This window comes from Dendrobates tinctorius, unplaced genomic scaffold, assembly GCF_039654945.1.
Source record: "Dendrobates tinctorius isolate UK_male_01 unplaced genomic scaffold, ASM3965494v1 ptg000071l, whole genome shotgun sequence".
In the NCBI taxonomy this organism is placed as follows: Eukaryota; Metazoa; Chordata; class Amphibia; order Anura; family Dendrobatidae; genus Dendrobates; species Dendrobates tinctorius.
Genome location: NW_027361739.1, coordinates 782360 through 806223, shown reverse-complemented (window position 1 = coordinate 806223; position 23864 = coordinate 782360). Strand labels below are relative to the sequence as shown.

Genomic DNA, 23864 nt, shown 5'->3' with positions numbered 1-23864 from the left:
CCTCAAAATCCTGGAGCTGGCCCTGGTAAGTACTATAATGCAAGAGCTGTAATATGTTATTCATGGCCAATGGAGGGAGCAACAAAAAACTGCTGGAGGGTTATGTGCAAACAACGTCTTTTTCAGGTAGGTACTGTAGATTCTGTAATCTGCCTGAATAAGAGCTTAAATGTTAAAGCACCACTCCAGTGTTTAGTTTTTTTTTACTTCAGCTCCGGAGGTGGCGCCACTAACATTAGGTCCCTGACTCTAGTATTATACTCACCAGACACTGTCTTCGGCTGTTCCTCGCGCCGCTCCAGTCTTAAGCCACCATCTTGAGACTGCAACTTCTGACTGAAAGTCATTGGAAACGGTCACGAGCTTTCAATGTCTATTAGAGCTTCATTCCGGCTCTCATTGACTTACATTGAGCAGCGATATCAGGCTCGCCAAGCAAACACCGGAGCGATCTGGCAGATCACAACCTGCAGAAGACCAATTGGCTGGTGAGAATAATACTAGAGGCATGGTGTTACGGTACCACCCATCAGTGTGTCTGGGATACAGTTATTGACAGCTCAGCCATCCAATCTGGTACAGAGGTGTGGTGAGGGGGTCAGTGTGTTGATTGACACTTCAGCCACCCAATCTGAGACTGGGAGGCCCTGGCTGTCTCCAGGTGTTCATTGTCCCAGGCAATTGCCAGTCTACTTAACTGCGCTGTGTCTCCCAGACGTACATTCAGCTAAGTGTGGTTTGTGTCCTCTGTGCCTTGTGTTCTGTATGTTGATCTTTCGTTGCCGGATCTTGGACGTGGTTTTGATCTCTCCGTCTGTTTAACCCCTTCTGCTCTGATCCGCTATCCTCCTGGTATAGAAGGCAGATTGCCCAATTGTGACAATGTTTAATGTGAAAACTGTCAGAATTCCCCTTTCCAGCACGAGTGGAGGGTCACGTGCCAATTAGATTCTCTTCCTCTTTTCTTGATAGAACATTCTTTAATATTTTATAGATATTTTTATGCAGCGACTTCAGCTGAGTGACGATCAAGTCTCATAAAAATCATGCAACCCGAAAAATAGAAATTTGGTCAGCAATTTGACTAATTTAAAGTTGCTTTTAGCTGTTAAAAAAAAACAACAACAACAAAACAAGCACCAAATAGCAAAAGGTCGCAATCACACTGCCATATAGAACCGGCGCTAGTCGGCAACTTTGGAGACACAGGTCACGCGGCCAAACATTGCTCTGTGCCGATGCTCAATCGCGGCGTAATGTGGCAGAACGGGGACGGCCTCCAGGTACCACGGCAAGTACATCGTAAAAAGAACTTTTGCATAAATAATTATCACCATGGTGATAAAGAAATAATATTCATAACAATTATATGTAAAAATAAATTGCATCAAAAACACCAGAAAACTTCCCTTCAGCTACCCAACTACTGACTGAGAGAGTCACTCCCAATCTTTCTTCCACGCCCCAGCAAATGATCAGCGCGCCAATCGCAAATCATAATCCAAGAGAGGCTTGACACGCACGTGAAGCCAATCAGCAACTGGTTTTACAAATCCCGCCCACTGAATGGCACATCGAATCAGGGTTAGAAAACGTTCAGCCCGGCATCCAATCAGCGTTGTCACTATCTCTAGGAGTGTTTATGCCGCTATCCCGCCTCCTCTTTCTTATTGGCTGTTTGTGAGTCTGCGGTTTTGCGCATGCGTTTGCTGTTTTCTACGGACTAGGTCTCGGTGATTGTGCTCTCGGTGATTGTGCTCTCGGTAACGGTCTGAACTGTCCGCCACCATGTCCCTGCACGGGAAACGGAAGGAGATCTACAAGTACGAGGCGCCATGGACGGTGTACGCCATGAACTGGAGTGTGAGACCGGACAAGAGGTTCCGCTTGGCTCTGGGGAGTTTTGTGGAGGAGTATAACAATAAGGTAACATGGGGGTGCAGTAATGCCGTGCGCTTCTATGGGCTGGCCAACCCAGCTGGTGTGTGCCCCCCTCTTCCAGGCTGCATAGGGGGCAGATACAGCTGGAGCAGTGGGTACATGGCCTGCTGTTACCATTCAGTGATGGGCAGCTGCTGGCTTAGTTTTTCTCCGCCTCTGCTTTTATGAAGCGCAGAACCTAAAATATATATATAAAACTGCCAGTATTTGTGCAGTATAAGGGGTCATCTATAGGCGTGGGAAGGGGCCACCCCCTGCATTAGTGATTGACTTCACCTGCTCTTGGTGTCTGACCGGTGACAGTGACGCCCGCTGACATTCAGTGAACGGCATCAGCCCTTGTGGCTCTTCCTAAAATCGTGCCGATGCCCATCTGTTGTGTGATCTGAGACAGTCACGTGTTTGGGGCCAGTTCTGTGCTTTTGTGGTGCTGGGACCTGCACTGAACTGTCGAGGATGGAAGTCCTAAGTAATCGATCGGGGAGGTCCCAAGGACGTCTGTGTACAGCCGAACTCACACATACCTGATGCTGATGACTAGTTGCGCATTTCGTGCCTGGCTCCGGCGTCCACAGCCGGATCATGAAATGCAGCTTATGACGCTTGTTGATCTCCGACCAGTCCGGCACGATATCTGACGCACCAGAGAAATAGGAGCGATTCTTGAAGGAAAAAAGCAAACTATGGGATCAGTTTTCGCATCAGTTTTCATCTCTATCACAAGCTATTTTTTTAAGCAGGTTACAGGTCCTCTTTAAGGAGCCGTTTCCGAGATGGTAAGTTATTCCTTTCGGATAACTTGATAGGGGATCATTTGCTGATCGTTGGGGTGTGAACAATGGGAGCCCCATAAATCCGCAAAACATTGCTCTGGATTCCTCTCTGTGCAGAGCCCTGTCTTGGTTGGAGTAAAGGTGTGCACATACGACCACCGCTCCATTCATTGTCTATGGGAATAGACGGGTGATGTATTCGACTTACTATCCGGTGATTAACACAGTCATTAGATTTGTGCTGCCCAAACATGAATCGGCTGACAGGTTCTCTTTAAGAAATGTCTCATTTCATAACTGAACCTGACAACCTCTGAAAATATGTAGAACCGTGTAGTAGTAATAATTTTATTTCTATGGCGCCAACATATTCCGCTGCACTTTACATTAGAAGGGACGTACAGAAAATAGTCATAAGACAGTTCACCAGTTCTAGGGGAGTGAGCGCCATGCTCACAAGCTACAGTATAAGGAATATAATCTTCTAGCTGGAAGGGACCTCCTCGGCCATATAGTCCAACCCCCTGCTCAAAGCAGGATTCACTAAATCATCCCAGACAGATGTCTGTCCAGTCTCTGAAGACTTCTATTGAAGGAGAACTCACCACCTCTCGTGGCAGCCTGTTCCACTCTTTGACAGAGTGATCAATAAGTTTTTTTCTAATATCTAATCTGTATATCCTCCCATTCAGTTTCATCCCATTGCTTCTAGTCTTTCCTTGTGCAAATGAGAATAAAGATGATCCTTCTACAATGTGACAGCCCTTGAGATATTTGTAGAGAGCTATTAAGTCTCCTCTCAGTCTTCTCTTTTGCAAACTAAACGTTCCCAAATCCTGCAACCTTTCCTCATAAGACAGGGTTTGCAGACCGGTCACCATTCTGGTCGCCCTTTTCTGAACTTGCTCCAGTTTGTTGATGTCTTTTTTTAAAATGTGGCGCCCAAAACTGGACACAGGATTCCAAATGAGGTCTGACCAATGAGGAGTAGAGGTCAATAATGACTTCACGTGATCTAGACTGTATGCTTCTGTTAAAACATGCTAGAATTGCATTTACCTTTTTTGTTGCTGCATCACACTGTTGACTCATATTCAGTCTGTGATCTATTAGTATACCCAAGTCTTTTTCACATGTGCTGTTGCTTAGCCCTATTCCTCCCATTCTGTATATGCTTTTTTTCATTTGTATTGCCCAGATGTAGTACTTTGCATTTTTCTCTGTTAAAAACCATTGTTAGTTGCTGCCCACTGCTCCAGTTTATTTATATCTTTTTGAATCCTCTCTCTCTCTTCTCTAGTATTAGCTATCCCTCCTAGCTTTCTGTCATCAGCAAATTTAATCAGTTTACCCTCTATTCCTTCATCTAAATCGTTGATAAAGATGTTGAACAATACAGGGCCCAGGACAGAGCCCTGTGGTACCCCACTTGAGACATTCTTCCAACTGGATGTGCAGCCATTTACGACCACTCTTTGGGTCCGATCACTAAGCCAGTTATGAATCCACCTAACAGTTGCCTTGTCCATTCCATACTTAGCCATTTTTTTCAATAAGGATTGTGTGAGATACTTTGTCAAATGCTTTGCTGAAGTCAAGATATACTATATCTACAGCATTTCCCTGATCCACCCAATCAGTGATTCTGTCATAGAAGGAAATTAAGTTAGTCTGACATGACTTATAAGTTACAAACCCATGCTGATGTTTAATCACTTCATTCTTATCCAAGTACTTACATACATGTTGTTTAATAATTTGTTCAAAGATCTTTCTGGGTATAGAAGTGAGACTCACCAGTCTATAGTTGCCTGTGTCCACCTTCTTCCCCTTTTTGAAGATAGGAACAACATTTGCTCTTCTCCAGTCTTCTGGGACTTCTCCTGTTCTCCACGAATTTTCAAAGATTATGGAGAGCGGTTCAAAAATTTCTTCTGCTATCTCCTTCAATACTTTGGGGTGTAATTTATCTGGTCCTGGAGACTTGAATAAATTTAGGTTAGCTAAGTGTTTCCTCACTATGTTTCTGTTTATAGTTATCCTGGATTCTTCTATTCCCTTAATACAGGACAGTGAAGAATAGTTGATGTTACATTTCCTTTCTGAGAGAAAACAGATGCAAAATAGGAATTTAAAAGTTCGACCTTCTCAACATCCTGTCTTACCATTTCATCATTTTCATCCTGTAAAAATCTTATAGCATCTTTGACTTTTCTTTTACTTTTGACATTTCCCCAAAATCCTTTATTATTGCTTTTGATGTCTCTTGCAAGCCTCAATTCATTGTCACCTTTAGATAATCAGATTTGTGCCCTGCAGGTTCTGCAGACAGCATTATATTCTTTAGATATGCTTTCCTCTTTCTATTTTATAAACATTTTTTTCTTCCTTTTTAGCATGTGCTTAAGTTCTGTGTTCATCCATCCTGGTTTCCTTAAATGCTTCCTATTCTTCCCTCTTTTTGGAATTGTTAATGATTGTGCTTTGAGAATTTCATTTTTCAAGATTTTCCATCTTTCCTGGACATTTTTGTCTTTAAGGATATCCAGCCATTGGATCCCTCCAATTCTCTTTGAGTCCCTTACCTTAAAATCTGCCTTTCTGAAATCTAACCTTGATGTCTGAGTCTTCACAGGTCTTCCTCCTCTAGTTATCCAAAATTCTAAAATAGCATGGTCGCTACCTCCTAGGGTCCCAGCCACTTTTACCTTCTCAACCATTTCCTCCCTGTTTATAAGGATTAGATCCAAGGTAGCAGTTCCACTTGTTTTCTCCCCTACCTTTTGGAAGAGAAGGTTGTCAGCAAGAGAGGATAAGAATTTCCTTGACCTGTTAGTTTTGCCTGATAGAGATTCCAAACAAATGTCTGGAAAGTTGACATCTCCCATGACAACTATGTCATATTTTTTGGAGAACTTGGCCATTTGATGCATAAAGAGTTCATCCATATCTTCAGCTTGCACAGGCGGCCTGTAGTAAATGCCTACAATGGTGTCCTTTCCATTGTTCTGTCCTGTATTCTTACCCAAACAGTTTCCACAGAACTCCCAGTCTCTGAAGCTTCAATCTCTGTGCAGATATACGCGTTTCTAACATACAATGCGACACCTCCTCCTCGTTTATCAAGTCTGTTTCTTGCAAATAAGTTGTATCCTTCTAGCCTTGTATTCCAATCATGTGTATTGTCCCACCAAGTTTCAGTGATTCCAATGACATCATATTTTTTTTCCTGTGTTAGTAGTTCCAATTCTCCTTGTTTGTTGCCCATGCTTTGTGCATTAGTATAGAAGCATTTTAGTTTGTGATTGGTTTCTCTTTCTCCAGTATTTTTATTATTTAGATTCTTTTGTCTTTGTTCTTCCTTTCCACTTCTAATAGCAGAGTTCTCCATAGCATTTGTCAGATGTATGGCTTTTTCTGGCCTTTTGCTTCCCTTCCCACATTGTTCTAGTTTAAAGCTCTCCTGATGAGTGTAGCAAGGCGACTTCCAAATACATGTTTTCCAGTCTTCGTAAGGTGCACTCCATCTCTAGCAAGTAGTCCATCTTATAGGTAATTCACTCCGTGATCCAGAAATCCAAATCCTTGCTGACGGCACCATCGACGTAGCCAGTTGTTCACCTGCAGAATCTTATTCCATCTCCTTGTTCCATGGCCATCCACTGGGAGGATGGAAGAATACTAATACTGGAATCACATACATTTTGGGATGTAGACTTACAAGCTTGTGCTATATATTTACTTTTTCTTTTGAATCCAATCCTGTGCCTAGATGAAGACTGTATATGTGATTCCACATGTGATGGACAGACAAGTGGACCAATGAGCAGTACTGGGTGACGTATCTTTATTATAATGTAGGTGTCTGGTAGTAGAGCTTTTAGCGGAAGTATATGCCTAGTTCCATCATCGCAACTGGGGGTGTGTTTGAGATGTTACCCTTTGTACTCCAGTGAGAGGCCTCTCACCTAGCCAAATCAGATCTTATGCGTTGCACTGATGAGTGGCAACACCCCAAAACTCGTGTCTGCATATTGAGATTCTGGTTTGGCTTTTATCCTAAGTACTATTGCAAGACTCACTAAAGTGTTAATACTTAATAGCGACTTTTTGGATTGCTGTTTTCTATAGGCGACAATAGAGTTCAAGAATGACATCAGGAGTCACCCTTTATACCGGTGTTACGTAGGACCGTAGATTCACAGGGTACAACACATTTCTTTATTCCAATGTACTCCATTGTCAATCCTACACATGGCGTCTTCCTCCGACAGGTGCAGCTGGTTGGTCTGGATGAGGAGAGCTCCGAGTTTATCTGTAGAAACACCTTTGACCACCCGTACCCCACCACAAAGCTCATGTGGATTCCTGATACCAAGGGAGTGTATCCAGATCTGCTGGCCACAAGCGGGGATTATCTGCGTGTCTGGAGGGTGCGTACATCTAACATACAGGGCAGCCATACTTTTGTTTCTTAGCATGTTGTCCATGTGAGATACTCTTTTGTCTTTTTTCTGCTGTAGGTTGGAGAGTCGGAGACCCGCTTGGAGTGTTTGCTGAACAATAACAAGAACTCAGATTTCTGTGCACCTCTCACATCCTTTGATTGGAATGAAGTAGATCCCAATTTACTTGGTGAGTGTTATGGATATGCCATATGAAAGAGGTGCCAATTAAGTTTGACCCTTGGTATGAAAGGCGCCTTCCTGTCACCTTACTATCGGAAAAGGACAAGTTGCTATGGCAGCCATACTTTTCCCCTGTTAAATATCAGAAACTAACAGGTTTTTGTGTTGCATATATGTTAAAAAAAAGGTCTCTTTTTTTAATACAGTGGGTACGGGAAGTATTCAGACCCCTTTAAATTTTTCACTCTCTGCAGCCATCTGGTAAATTCAAAAAAGTTCATTTTTTTTCTCATTAATGTACACTCTGCACCCCATCTTGACTGTTCAGAGAACGGTTCTATATTCCACCTTGTGTAATGACACTTCAATAAGACTAGATGACTGGATGTTGTCCTGGGATCTGTGTGCAGCAGAGCATATGTGGAGTGCGACCTCCGTCGCTGTGGATGAGCGCTGTTTCATTGCAGCCAATTGGTAAATTCAAAAAAGTTCATTTTTTCTCATTAATGTACACTCTGCACTCCATCTTGACTGAAAAAAATCAGAACTGTAGAAATTTTTGCAAATTTATTAAAAAAGAAAAACTGAAATATCACATGGTCATAAGTATTCAGGCCCTTTGCTCAGACACTCATATTTAAGTCACATGCTGTCCATTTCCTTGTGATCCTCCTTGAGATGGTTCTACTCCATCATGGGAGTCCAGCTGTGTTTAATTAAACTGAAAGGACTTGATTTGGAAAGGCACACATCTGTCTATATAAGAGCTCACGGTGCATGTCAGACCAAATGAGAATCATGAGGTCAAAGGAATTGGCCAAGGAGCTCAGAGACAGAATTGTGGCAAGGCACAGATCTGGCCAAGGTTACAAAGGAATTTCTGCAGTACTCAAGGTTCCTAAGAGCACAGTGGCCTCTATATTTCTTAAATGGAAGAAGTTTGGGACCACCACAAGTCTTCCTAGACCTGGCTGTCCAGCCAAACTGAGCATTCATTGGAGAAGAGCCTTGATGAGAGAGGTAAAGAAGAACCCCAAGATCACTGTGGCTGAGCTCCAGAGATGCAGTAGGTAGATGGGAGAAAGTTTCACTAAGTCAACTATCACTGCAGCCCTCCACCAGTGGGGCCTTTATGGCAGAGTGGCCCGACGGAAGCCTCTCCTCAGTGCAAGACATATGAAAGCCCGCATAGAGTTTGCTAAAAAAAAAAAAACACATGAAGGACTCTCAGACTATGAGAAATAAGATTCTCGGTTCTGATGAGACAAGGATAGAACTTTTTGTTGATAATTCTAAGCGGTATGTGTGGAGACAACCAGGCACTGCCCATCACCTGCCCAATACAATCCCAACAGTGAAACATGATGGTGGCAGCATCATGCTATGGGGGGTGTTTTTCAGCTTCAGGGACAGGACGACTGGTTGCAATTGCAGGAAACATGAATGCGGCCAAGTACAGAGAGATCCTGGATGAAAACTTCTTCCAGAGTGCTCTGGACCTCAGACTTGGCCGAAGGTTGACCTTCCAACAAGACAATGTCCCTAATGGTACTGTCAAACTTAGCGGTTTACCAGCGATCCCGATCAGCGATATGACACAGTCAGGATCGCTGGTGCATCGCCAAGTGGTCGCTAGTGAGTTGCCACACAGGCAGATCTCACCAGCGACATCGCAGGGTCGGGGGTCGCTACTTACCTGTCAGACGAGGCGATCCTGACGTCCTCCCGCCCACGTCCACGCATCGCTCGTCTCCACAGTAGGAAGCTGACGACGAGAAACGGTCCAGGCCGTTCTCGCGCGATCAGCGATAACCAGCGGGGGGAGCGGTCGGAGGTAAGTATCAGACATAGCGATATCGCTATAACGTCACAAAAACCAGTGATGTTATAGCGATATTGCTAGTGATATCGCTTACTGTGACAGGCCCTTAAGCACACAGCTAAAATAAGAGGCCTGGCTTCAGAACAACTATGTGACCATTCTTGACTGGCCCAGCCAGAGCCTTGACCTAAATCCAATTGAGCATCTCTGGAGAGACCTGAAAATGGCTGTCCACCAATGTTTACCATCCAATCTGGCGGAACTGGAGAGGATCTGCAAGGAAGAATGGCAGAGGATCCCCAAATCCAGATGTAACATAGTTATTAAGGTTGAAGGGAGACTTTAAGTCCATCTAGTTCAACCCATATCCTATCCTAACTTGCCCTAACATGTTGATCCAGAGGAAGGCAAAAAAAACCCATGTGGCAACAGTAAGCTTCACATTGGGGAAAAAAATTCCTTCCCGACTCCACATACGGCAATCAGACTAGCTCCCTGGATCAACGCAATATTAAGGAGACTAGTGTATATACCCTGTAATATTATACTTTTCAAGAAAGGCATCCAGTCCCTTCTTAAATTTTAGTAGTGAATCACTCATTACAACATCATATGGCAGAGAGTTCCATAGTCTCACTGCTCTTACAGTAAAGTATCCGCGTCTGTGAGTATGCTTATGAACATAAGGATGAGTGACCTCATGGAGATCAACATCCAACACTGCGGAGACACCATCACATGTTTCTCAACGCAGTGATCTAGAGCAATGCCCCCATCCCTTATGGGAAATATGCAAAAGCATGTAAATCAACAGCCGCGGAGACACCATCACATGTTTCTCAACGCAAGCAATGACTAGCCAGGTCTTTCCCCGGGAAGGAACAACCACGGGAAGGGCAGTCTCCAATGAAGGAAACCACCTATGCCAAAACATGGTATCCATCCACAGACAGCTGTTTCGGGGTATTGCCCCTCATCAGTGTGGAGTAGGAAACTGGCTAGTAGGAGCAATGCCTAGTGAAAGGCTATGAACATAAGGATGAGTGACCTCATGGAGATCAACATCTAACACTGCGGAGACACCATCACATGTTTCTCAATGCAGTGATCTAGAGCAATGCCCCCATCCCTTATGGGAAATATGCAAAAGCATGTAAATCAACAGCCGCGGAGACACCATCACATGTTTCTCAACGCAAGCAATGACTAGCCAGGTCTTTCCCCGGGAAGGAACAACCACGGGAAGGGCAGTCTCCAATGAAGGAAACCACCTATGCCAAAACATGGTATCCATCCACAGACAGCTGTTTCGGGGTATTGCCCCTCATCAGTGTGGAGTAGGAAACTGGCTAGTAGGAGCAATGCCTAGTGAAAGGCTATGAACATAAGGATGAGTGACCTCATGGAGATCAACATCCAACACTGCGGAGACACCATCACATGTTTCTCAACGCAGTGATCTAGAGCAATGCCCCCATCCCTTATGGGAAATATGCAAAAGCATGTAAATCAACAGCCGCGGAGACACCATCACATGTTTCTCAACGCAAGCAATGACTAGCCAGGTCTTTCCCCGGGAAGGAACAACCACGGGAAGGGCAGTCTCCAATGAAGGAAACCACCTATGCCAAAACATGGTATCCATCCACAGACAGCTGTTTCGGGGTATTGCCCCTCATCAGTGTGGAGTAGGAAACTGGCTAGTAGGAGCAATGCCTAGTGAAAGGCTATGAACATAAGGATGAGTGACCTCATGGAGATCAACATCCAACACTGCGGAGACACCATCACATGTTTCTCAACGCAGTGATCTAGAGCAATGCCCCCATCCCTTATGGGAAATATGCAAAAGCATGTAAATCAACAGCCGCGGAGACACCATCACATGTTTCTCAACGCAAGCAATGACTAGCCAGGTCTTTCCCATGTTTCTCAACGCAGTAATCTAGAGCAATGCCCCCATCCCTTATGGGAAATATGCAAAAGCATCCTTATGTTCATAGCCTTTCACTAGGCATTGCTCCTACTAGCCAGTTTCCTACTCCACACTGATGAGGGGCAATACCCCGAAACAGCTGTCTGTGGATGGATACCATGTTTTGGCATAGGTGGTTTCCTTCATTGGAGACTGCCCTTCCCGTGGTTGTTCCTTCCCGGGGAAAGACCTGGCTAGTCATTGCTTGCGTTGAGAAACATGTGAGTATGCTTAAACCTTCTTTCCTCCAGACGTAGAGGATGCCCCCTTGTCCCCGTCACAGGTCTAAGAGTAAAAAGATCATTAGAAAGGTCTTTGTATTGTCCCCACATATATTTATACATTGTAATAAGATCACCCCTAAGCCTTCGATTCTCCAAACTAAATAACCCCAAGTGTAATAACCTGTCTTGGTATTGCAGACCCCCTAGTTCCCTAATAACCTTGGTCGCTCTTCTCTGCACCCGCTCCAGTTCAGCTATGTCTTTCTTATACACCGGAGACCAGAACTGTACACAGTATTCTAAGTGTGGTCGCACTAGTGACTTATATAGAGGTAAAATTATGTTCTCCTCATGAGCATCTATGCCTCTTTTAATGCATCCCATTATTTTATTTGCCTTTGCAGCAGCTGCCTGACACTGGCCGCTAAATGTGAGTTTGTCGTCCACCCATACACCCAGGTCTTTTTCAGTGACTGTTTTGCCCAGTGTTTTACAATTAAGCACATAATTATACAACTTGTTCGTTCTACCCAAGTGCATGACCTTACATTTATCCCCATTAAAGCTCATTTGCCATTTATCAGCCCAAGCTTCTAGTTTACATAAATCCTCCTGTAATATAAAATTGTCCTCCTCTGTATTAATTACCCTGCAGAGTTTAGTGTCATCTGCAAATATTGAAATTCTACTCTCTATGCCCCCTACAAGGTCAGTAATAAATATGTTAAAAAGAAGCGGGCCCAAAACTGACCCCTGTGGTACCCCACTGCTAACCGTGAACCAGTCCAAGTGTGCTCCATTAATAACCACCCTTTGTTTCCTATCCCTGAGCCAGCTCTTAACCCACCTACACATATTTTCCCCTATCCCCATTTTTCTCATTTTATGTAACAACCTTTTGTGTGGCACCGTATCAAAAGCTTTTGAAAAGTCCATGTACACCACGTCCACTGCATTCCCTTGGTCCAGTCCGGAACTTGCCTCTTCATAAAAGCTTATCAGATTAGTCTGACAGGAACGGTCTCTTGTAAACCCATGTTGATATTGGGTCATAAGGTTATTCTTCTCCAGATACTCCAGTATAGTATCTCTTAGAAAACCCTCCAGGATTTTACCCACAGTTGAGGTTAAACTTACTGGCCTATAATTTCCAAGTTCAGTTTTTGTCCCCTTTTTGAATATTGGCACCACATTTGCTATACGCCAGTCCTGTGGTACAGACCCTGTTATTATGGAATCTTTAAAGATTAAAAATAGTGGTCTATCTATGACTGTGCTTAATTCCTGCAGTACTCGGGGGTGTATCCCATCCGGGCCCGGGGATTTGTCAATTTTAGTGATTTGTAGACGCCGTCGTACTTCCTGCTGGGTTAAGCAGGTGACATTTAATGGAGAATTTTTATCCCTGTTCATGTTATCTGTCATGGGATTTTCTTGTGTAAATACTGTTGAAAAAAAGTCATTTAGCATATTGGCTTTTTCCTCATCCACCATTTCACCCAGACTATTTTTAAGGGGACCAACACTATCAATTTTTAGCTTCTTACTATTTATGTAGTTAAAGAATATTTTGGGATTATTTTTACTTTCTCTGGCAATGAGTCTCTCTGTCTCAATCTTTGCTGTCTTGATTTGCTTTTTACAGAATTTATTTAATCTTCTGTATTTATTTAATGCCTCATCACTACCTACTTGCTTTAATTCTCTAAATGCTTTATTTTTATCTCTTATTGCGCCCCTTACAGCTCTATTTAGCCATAGTGGTTTCCTCCTATTTCTCGCATGTTTATTCCCATACGGTATATATTGTGCACAGGTCCTATTCAGGATGCTAATAAACGTCTCCCATTTTCTTTGTGTATTTTTATGTCTCAGGATATCGTCCCAGTTAATTGCACCAAGATCATCTCTCATCCGTTGGAAATTTGCCTTCCTGAAGCTTAGTGTCCTTGTAACCCCTCTACTACACTTCTTATTAAAGGATACATGAAAACTTATTAATTTGTGATCACTATTGCCCAAGTGACCCTCAACCCTTACATTTGATATGCGGTCTGGCCTGTTGGTTAATATTAGGTCTAGCAGTGCCCCCCCTCTTGTTGGGTCCTGAACCAGTTGTGAAAGGTAATTGTCTCTCATAGTTGTCAGAAACCTATTACCTTTGCTGGAACTGCAGGTTTCGGTTCCCCAATGTATTTCAGGGTAGTTGAAGTCCCCCATAATAATGACTTCTCCTTGAGTCGCTGCTTCATCTATTTGCTTTATGAGGATATTCTCTATAGCTTCCATTATTTTTGGAGATTTATAACAAACCCCTATCAGTAATTTATTATTTTTCCCCCCTCCCCTTATCTCTACCCACAGGGACTCTACATTTTCATTAGATTCATATATATTATCACGAAGGATGGGTTTTAAGGATGATTTTACATATAAACACACGCCTCCCCCTCGCTTATTTGTACGGTCATTTCTGAACAGACTATAGCCCTGTAAATTAACCGCCCAGTCGTTGCTCTCGTCCAGCCATGTCTCAGATATCCCCATCATGTCATAATTATGTTCCAACAACATTAACTCCAATTCCTCCATTTTGTTGGCGAGACTTCTGGCATTAGTATACATGCACTTTATGTATCTCTCTGTACCTCTATTCTTTCTTAAATTAACTGTTCTAACCCCACCCCCCATGCCACCTCCGCCCCCAATGTCATTATTTGTGCCCAGGTCTCTATCTGCACTGTCTTCCCCTCCTATAAAAGGAATACCCTCCCCCCCCCGTCCCTAGTTTAAACACTCCTCCAACCTTCTAGCCATTTTCTCTCCCAGCACAGCTGCACCCTCCCCATTGAGGTGCAGCCCGTCCCTAGCGTAGAACCTGTAGCCAACTGAGAAGTCGGCCCAGTTCTGCAGGAACCCAAACCCCTCCTTCCTACACCAATTCCTGAGCCACTTATTAACCTCCCTAATCTCCCGTTGCCTCTCTGGCGTGGCACGTGGTACAGGAAGTATTTCCGAAAATACCACTTTGGAGGTCCTTGCTTTAAGCTTACAGCCTAATTCCCTGAAATCATCTTTAAGGACCTTCCACCTACCTCTAACTTTGTCATTTGTGCCAATGTGCACCATGACCGCTGGATCCTCTCCAGCCCCTCCCAGTAATCTGTCAACCCGATCAGCGATGTGTCGGACTCGAGCGCCAGGTAGGGAGCACACCGTTCGACGATCCCTGTCTTTGTGACAGATTGCCCTGTTCCCCTAATAATTGAGTCTCCCACTACCAGAACCTGTCTGGCCTGCCCTGCTCTCCTATTTCCCCCCTTACTGGAGCAGACACTCCTCCGGCTTTCAGAGGACATGCCTTGCAGCAGTGCTACTCCGGCGCTAACACTCCCCTCATCTGCCAACTTAGCAAACTTATTGGGGTGTGCCAGATCAGGACTAGCCTCCCTGGTGCTCTTCCCTCTACCCCGCCTTCTAACTGTCACCCAGCTAGCTGCTTCATTGTCCTGCAGCTCCAACCTAGCATCCCCCCCCTCATCTATCCCATTGAGCGTCTGCTCAGTGAGCAGAAGACTCCTTTCCATATTGTCTATGGATCTCAGTGTTGCCAGCTGCACATTTAGATCCAGTATCTGGGCTTCCAAATGCACAACGTGCTCACATCTTGCACAGCAGTATGCACCCTCGACCGGCTGTTCAAGGATTTCATACATGCGGCAAGACGTGCACTGGATGGCATTGGCAATAGTGGAGCACATCCTAATGGGGATTGCACCAGACAATAAGATAAGCAAAAATTAATTAAAAAAAAAAAAGTATTAATATAACAGCAATTCAGTAAGACCTCCCTTGGAAACTCCCAGAATCTAAAGTCACTGAATATTTGTTGCATCATTCCCAAGAAGACTCATGGCTGTACTAGCTCAAAAGGGTGTTTCTACTCAATACTGAGCAAAGGGTCTGAATGCTTATGAATATGTGATATTTCAGTTTTTCTTTTTTAATAAAGTTGCAAAAATTTCTATATTTCTGTTTTTTTCAGACCAGATGGGGTGCAGAGTGTACATTAATGAGAAAAAAAATGAACTTTTTTGAATTTACCAAATGGCTGCAATGAAACAGAGGGAAAAATTTAAAGGGGTCTGAATAATTTCTGTACCCACTGTATATGTATGTGTGATATATGTGTATGTGTGATATATACATATATCTGTATCTCACAATCATTATTACAAAACAATAATAATAAAATTAGTATCTTATAGTCTTCACAGTGACTACTGGCGCTTTTTTAGTCTTTTTGCCTTTTCAGCCGCCTCTTTATCATCACAGGCAGGATTACAATAGAAATATCTTTATACACAGCTGATAACACAGGATCCACCAATTACAATAGTTCTTATCACAGCTGACCCTGCTCCCCCTTGCACAGGCTCAATATTCAAAAGATAAGGTCAGTGTCTGATGTGCAGTACTGCACCACACATCATCAAGGTCGTGGTCTGATGTGTAATGCTGCATGTGATCATAATGAAACTTTTGAAAAGTCTTTTGTGAGGAACTAGAAGTTGGTCTAAAAAAGCCCTAGTGGCCAGTGTGAAAATTGCAAGATCTATTTTTTTTTTTTTTTAGTTTTAAAACAGATTGTAATAGGTTTAAAAAAAACTAAAATTGGCAATTTTTTTTTAAAAAAAATACATGTAACACAAATACTTAAACAATAGATAATTTTGATGGCTTTAAGCGGAGTCACACATAGCAATCTCGCTAACGAGATCGCTGCTGAGTCACAAGTTTTGTGACGTAACAGCGATCTCACCAGCGAGATCGCTGTGTGTGACAGCAATCAGCGACCGGCCCCCCTGCCGGTATCGCTGATCGCTGCAAGAAACCTCTGGACATATTTTTCGTCGCTGGTCTCCCGCTGGCCAGCACGCATCGCTGCGTGTGATCAGCTGTAAAAAATAAAAAATATTGTTATTCTCTCCTTCCGACATCCTGCCTCTCTCCACGCTCCCGGTCCCAGTGATCCTTTGCACGAATGACCGTGAGACGTCGCGCTGCCGCGAGACCGTGACATTCTCGCGATCATTCTCGCAAAGGATTACTGGGACCGGAGCGTGGAGAGAGGCAGGATGGCTGCGCGGGACGTCGGAAGGTGAGAATAACAATATTTTTTATTCTATTTTTTTACAGGGATATGGCATCAGCGCTAACGAACACAGCGATGCCGGGCACTCGGCATCGCTGTGCTGATCGCTGGTGAAGCTGTCTGTTTGACAGCTCACCAGCGATCACATAGCGACTTACCAGCAATCCTGACACGTTGATATCGTTGTTGGGATCGCTGGTAAGTCGCTATGTGTGACTCCAGCTTTAGCCTACTGGCGCAATTTGCCGCAGTTGTATGAAGCAGACTCCGGAGCACAGCCTACTCCATACAGCTCAGGTGCCGGCTATGTTACCCTTGCCGGCACAGGACAGAAACAAATGCGATTGGAGCCATTGGCATTAACTGCTTAAAGGGAACCTGATGCATGCCGCACAAAACATGAAACCGTGGGCAGCATGTAGCCACAGGCTGTAGTATCCCAGCTTTGTACAGTGGCATGCAAAAGTCTGGGCACCCGTGGTCAAAATTACTGCTATTGTGACTCCATTCAATTTATCATATAATGTACGTAGAACAGGAAAAAATATCCAAATGAGGTGAAATGGGGAAAAATTTACCGTACTGTATTTTCTGGCGTATAAGACTACTTTTTAACCCCTGAAAATCTTCTTAAAAGTCGGGGATCGTCTTATACGCTGGGTATCGTCTTATACGCCAAGTGCATATGGTGGGGGAGTGGTCCAGATGAAGAAGGGAGGGTGTAAGTGGTGTTATCATCCCCCTTTTACCTCATTGGTGGCAGCAGTGCGGCGGCTCTGTGCTGAGGGTTGGCGGCGGCTCCTCTTTGTCCAGTGTGGGGGCGCTGTGCTGGGGGGCGGCTGCGGATGCTCTGTCCAGCGTCTGGGCTCCTCCGGCATTTCCCCAAAGCCCAGAGGCCCAGGCAGCTCCATTGCTGCGATGCGGTGGCCTCCGGGAAAATGGCCGCCAGAGCCCGCGCATGCTCAGATTCAGATCTCGTCCCGAGATCTCTCCCCTCAGCACAGAGCCCCCACGCTGCACAAAGAGGAGCTGCGGCCGACCCCCAGCACAGAGACCCGCAGACAGCACCGCTGCCACCAATGAGATAAAAGGGGGATGATAACTCCACGTACACCCTCCCTTTGTCATTGGGACCGCTCCCCCGCACCCGGCATGTAAGATGACACACGGCATATAAGAAGACCTCCAACTTTTAAGAAAATTTTCTATTTTAACTGGAAAAGTTGGGGGGTCGTCTTATACGCCGGAAAATACGGTAATTCTGCCATTATTTTCAGTAATTTCATGGCATTCATTGTAATGTATAATTGACTTGCCAAAATGATTAACCGAGCTTTAGTTATACCATTTTGGGGTAAATTCCTCACTTAGATCAGTTTTTATTTCAATTACTGTGGGGTAATGTGGCCACCGAAAAAAAAAAAAAAAAAAAAAAAATCAGTAAATAAGACTTTGTTTCAAGTGTTCACCTTTTGAGATAAATATTTAGATATTTTATTAGTTTTGGAAATTGTCACACCCCATTGATGCAGTAATTGTTGCAAAAGGAGCCCCGACCAAGTATTGAGTGCATTTACTGATCATACATTTCGGTAGGCCAACATTTTGGATTTTAAAATCCTTTTTCAAGCTGGTGTTATAAAGTATTCTAATTTACTGAGATAATGACTTTTGGGTTTTCATTGGCTGTAAGCCATAATCATCAACATTCACAGAAATAGACCTGTGAAATAGATCACTCTGTTTGCAATGACTATACATACACACGTGGTCAAAATTGTTGGTACCCCTCCTTTAATGACAGAAAAACACACAATGGTGACAGAAATAACTTGAATCTGACAAAAGTATTAATAAATTAAAAATCTATGGAAATGAAGAAATGAAAGTCAGACATTGCTTTTCAACCATGCTTCCACAGAATTTAAAAAAAAAAATAAAACTCACGAAATAGGCCTGGACAGAAATGATGGTACCCTTAACTTTAATATTTTGTTGCACAACCTTTTGAGGCAATCACTGCAATCAAACGATTCCTGTAACTGTCAATGAGACTTCTGCACCTCTCGACAGGTATTTTTGCCCACTCCTGAAGAGCAAACTGCTCCAGTTGTCTCGTGTATGAGGGTTGCCTTTTCCAGACGTCATGTTTCAGCTCTTTCCAAAGATGCTCAATAGGATTTAGGTCAGGGCTCATAGAATTCCACTTCAGAATAGCCCAATGTTTTCCTCTTCGCCATTCTTGGGTGTTTTTAGCTGTGTGTTTTGGGTCATTATCATTAACACGAGTTTCACGTTTTGCATTGAAGAACTGAAATAAATGAACTTTTTGATGCTATTCTGATTTTGTCAGACGCACCTGTATATAACTATATCTTGGTAAATAATTTTTCCAAGTCAGATGTACCATGCAATGAACGCCATAAAATCTAATTCCTGAAAACAATAGCGCACTGGCATTTTTTTTTTTCACCATTTCACCTCAATTTGAATTTTTTTTCCCATTTTAAAATGAGTTTCTTATTGATCCCAGGAACTTCCAGCATTGACACAACATGTACCATCTGGGGTCTGGAGACCGGGCAAGTTCTTGGCAGAGTCAATTTGGTGTCTGGTCACGTGAAAACACAGCTTATTGCTCACGACAAAGAGGTGAGACCAATGTTATGTTAGTAGAAATGTGAAAGGTATGAATGCTCCGCTGTATGCAAGTTTTGTAGGTTGAAATGTGTGCATGTATAAAACCAGTGGGATATGGGAGGGGTATCCATCTTGTGCTCCCATGCAGAATGAACCAAGGGGCAGAAATGAATATTTTGAGGCCCATTTACCTGGCTAAAATTGTATCGTACACCAGTATGTGTTAAGTTGCAATTGATCTTGTCAATAAAATGTTAAATGTGTGTTGTCCCTTGCATTATAGGTGTATGACATCGCGTTTAGCCGAGCAGGCGGTGGCCGTGACATGTTTGCCTCGGTGGGAGCAGATGGTTCTGTACGAATGTTTGACTTGCGCCACCTAGAGCACAGCACCATTATCTATGAAGACCCCCAGCACCATCCTCTGCTCAGACTGTGCTGGAACAAGCAAGACCCCAACTATCTGGCGACCATGGCCATGGATGGGATGGAGGTAAGAAGCCTCAGTAGTCACCCATCAGTTTCCCTGGAGGACTTCTATAGTGATCTATATTTATGTGATCTGTACAACTACACAATCATCAGGTTTAACTATTGTCCTGAAAGCATCCATACTTCATCTGTCCATGCACAGGTAGTCATCCTAGATGTACGAGTGCCCTGCACCCCAGTGGCCAGGCTGAATAACCACCGGGCTTGTGTGAACGGCATCGCCTGGGCTCCACATTCCTCATGTCACATTTGTACTGCAGGTGAGTAACAATAAGAAGTGCAAGAAAAAAAAAGTGTTCAGCTCACCCTTAGTACTTCCATATTGCTTTCAAGCACGGGCCACAGCTCTGTCAGGCAGTAGACAAAATATGGAAAAGATGGTCCAGCTCAAAAGGGTAAAATCCAAAGTACTTTATTTAGATATCCATAAAATAGGTATACAAAAAATGCATATACCCGACCGGAAAACCGGAGGGAAGGTTGAGGAGACACTGTACGCGTTTCGAACGAAAACTTCTTAAACTCAGTATGTACTAGTTATATTCTCACACCCCTTCCCTTGGAGCTATACTGAGTTTAAGAACTTTTCATTCGAAGTGCTCACTATGCATCTAGATAAGTTCCTTGGGGGGTCTAGTTTCCAAAATGGGGTCACTTGTGGAGGAGCTCTAAAGTTTAGGCACACAGGGGCTCTCCAAGCGCGACATGGTGTCCGCTAACGATTGGAGCTAATTTTTCCATTCATAAAGTCAAATTGCGCTCCTTTTGAACCCTGCCGTGCACCCAAACAGTGGTTTTTCCCCCCACATATGGGGTTTCAGGGTACTCAGGACAAATTGGACAACAACTTTTGGGGTCCAATTTCTCCTGGTACCCTTGGGGAAAATAAAAAAAAATTGTTGCTAAAAAATCATTTTTATGACTAAAAAGTTAAATGTTCATATTTTTTCCTTCCATGTTGCTTCTGCTGCTATGAAACACCAGAAGGGTTAATAAACTTCTTGAATGTGGGGTGCAGTTTTTAGAATGGTGACACTTTTTGGTATTTCCAGCCATATAGACCCCTCAAACTGATTTCAAATGTGCTGTGGTCCCTAAAAAAATGGTTTTGTAAATTTTGTTGTAAAAATGAGAAATCGCTGGTCAACTTTTAACCCTTAATATAATAACTTCTAACAAAAAAACCTTTTGTTTCCAAAATTGTGCTGATGTAAATTAGACATGTGGGAAATGTTATTTAGTAACTATTTTGTGTCACATAACTCTCTGGTTTAAAAGAATAACAATTCAAAATTTGAAAATTGCGAAATTTTCGCCAACTTTCAGGTTTTTGTTTTTTTGGGGTTTTTTTCACAAACGCAAAAATTGACCTAAATTTACTACTAACATGAAGCCCAATATTTCACGAAAAAACAGTCTCGGAATCGCTAGGATGCGTTGAAGCGTTCCTGAGTTATTACCTCATACAGGGACACTGGCCAGAATTGCAAAAAATGGCCAGGTCATTAAGGTCGAAATAGGCTGGGTCATGAAGTGGTTAAAGAGAGATGCTTGGAATGGTCCCTGATAATACCAGGCAGGTTTTAGTTCTCTAATCCTGTTCTAATTTGTGGGATAATTTTTAAGCAACTGTTCACTTTCCCAACAGCACCTCCACAGTGAAATTAAAGCATTATTGTAGCATATTTTAAATTTATGGGCTGGACACGTAGTGCTCAGATACTTGGTGAGTCATTCAGGCTGAATAGCCACTTCTATGTAATATGAGGGTCTTAAATGGGAGAACCCGCTCTAGTCCTGATGCTTTGGTGAGCCTATGGTATGTAACACTGTGGACATTGGCTAAATTGCTCACATGCTTTTTAGAAGTTGGGTACCCCCTTTAATTCTATAATCTGGTAATCGAAAATGGGTCCTCTAAACAAGGCAACCCCTTGAATGAATGTTTCTATGGTTTAACAGTGGAACTGATTGTGGAATTCATATCACCTTATATGATGTATTTGATTCATTGTCTTATTTTAGCTGATGATCATCAAGCGCTGATCTGGGACATCCAGCAGATGCCACGAGCCATTGAGGACCCGATCTTGGCATACACAGCAGAAGGAGAGATCAACAACGTCCAGTGGGCGAGCACCCAACCAGACTGGATCGCCATCTGTTACAACAACTGCCTGGAGATCCTCAGAGTCTGACTTTATTTATTCCAAACTCCGTTTACTCCTTCCCTCCTCATCCCATCCAAGAATCTGGGGATTTTGTACATGATTAGTGTCTCTACTTTTAATCTCCGTATACTCCTGTTGGTTTTTTTTAGGTTATCTTATATAAGCAGCAGTGGTTTCATATGGATGCCTGATGGGTAATATAGTTACTGTTTAATTTATTGGCATTTCATGACTTATCCCAAAATAATAAACCAGACCCAAAAACAGAAGCTGACAGATGATAATCCACTCTCCCAGAGTAATTTTTTTTTTACTCCGTGTAGGTTACTTGTTGAATATCAATATCTTGTGTTTTTAATTTTATTTTAAACAGTAGCTACACTTTTTTCTATTTCATTTTTTTTATCAGCTTTTGCAAATTTATGAATCTTTTTAATATTACCTTATTTTGCTTTGTTTTCTCTGACACTGATGAAAGTGCTGTTTCAACTGCTAGTTCATTCTCCTTTAGCAGCTACTTTGAACAGCTGCTCTATGAAGAATCACTTTACAAACCTTATCACTGTGTGAACATGAGGAAGGAAACAAAGAAGCTCACAGGGAAAGTGTTTGCAAATAGTGTTAGAGTAAGCATTCTTGTAAGAGCAGCAGTTCAAAGCACCTTCTGAAGAGCATGAACTGGGCAGATAAAACAGCACTTTCAGCATGGTGTTTGACAGGAGGAAACAAAATAAAGTGGTGGAGTAAATTACAATAATAAATTTGCAAAGGCTTATCAATAAACAAAAAGCCTATGTACTCTTTAAGGGCAATCATGTTTATGTTGAATGCTTTTCATGTGATACCGCTTTTGTAGCAACAGTAGCATGTATGTGTTTGTGGACTTTAAAGCGTTTTCCAGGATTAGAAAAACATGACTACTTTCTTTCAGAAATAGCTCCATTCTTGACCTTGGGCTGTGTGTAGCATTGCAACTCGGCTCTATTGAAGTGAAGGATTTCTAATCCTACATGACTCCTACAAAAGCGCCCCTTTTGCTATGGGTGGGATATTATTGAATATACAAGTGTGTGAATCTTTCATTTGTTACTCTTAAAAAAAAAAAAAAAAAAAAAAAAATGGTGGATTGAAAAAGGTATTTTGCAATATTGCTGGGAAATAGACATTGCATAGTTACAGCACAGCCTCTTTCTGTGCCTATGGCAGCCTACCTGGGCTGTTACCTGCAGGGCATGCTTGGGGTAGTTCAACAATAGCCATTGACTTTCCATACTCTATGTACTGTACCGTGAACTGTGAATATCGGCAGAAAGGCTCCACCAATAAATTTCAATTGACCTAACTGGTATGGGAGTGCGCTTGTTTTAACGCCTTTTTATTGCAGCGTGCATATGTTTTGTATGATAGATATTATGGTTGTTACCTGATCTCTCCACCACTGTGGGATTACCGAATAAGACATCAGATTTCACATGGTTTATCCCCCTCAAGCCCACGAATCAAGGTAAAAGTCTTTTGGTGTATATTTATGTGGTACATAGTGGATAAAAATGATCAAGTTGTTCCTGCCTTGCCTGTAAAAGCCAGTGTATACAGCGGGTGAAATAAGTATTGAACACATCACAAATTTTCTAAGTAAATAAATTTCTAAAGACGCTATTGACATGAAATTCTCACCAGATGTCTGTAACAACCCATCCAATCCACACAGACATATCAAACCATAGATGTCCATAAATTAAGTTATGTATAATAATGAGTAATGACACAGGGAAAAGTATTGTAAGAGACGTGCAAAAAGCCATGGAAATAGTCAGGACACCAGCTGAAATCTATAATAGAATGAAGAACTCTGGCACTCAAAATACGTATTTCTAAAGTTTATTTTTCTCTCTCACCCATGACAGCACAAGGGAGAGAGGGGATCCGCCCTTGAGGGACAGGAAACTACAGAAAAAAAGGGCGGCACCTCTTCTCTGCCCCCAGTTGGGTTCTTGTCCCTGACGGATGACCTACAGAAGCATCAGCAGCATACCTGAGGAG

The 23864-nt window shown here is 42.9% G+C and overlaps 1 protein-coding gene across 1 annotated transcript; it reads left to right on the top strand.

Annotated features, from left to right (window-relative positions):
* Nucleotides 1–1672: 1672 nt before the first annotated feature.
* DCAF7 (DDB1 and CUL4 associated factor 7) lies at nt 1673–23163 on the top strand. Its single transcript, XM_073582315.1, has 7 exons — nt 1673–1926; nt 6989–7147; nt 7238–7349; nt 19052–19170; nt 19442–19651; nt 19793–19910; nt 21676–23163. Exons 1-7 carry the CDS (start codon nt 1789–1791, stop codon nt 21846–21848), a joined length of 1029 nt encoding a protein of 342 aa, XP_073438416.1. The 5' UTR covers nt 1673–1788; the 3' UTR covers nt 21849–23163.
* The last annotated feature ends 701 nt before the right edge of the window (nt 23164–23864 follow it).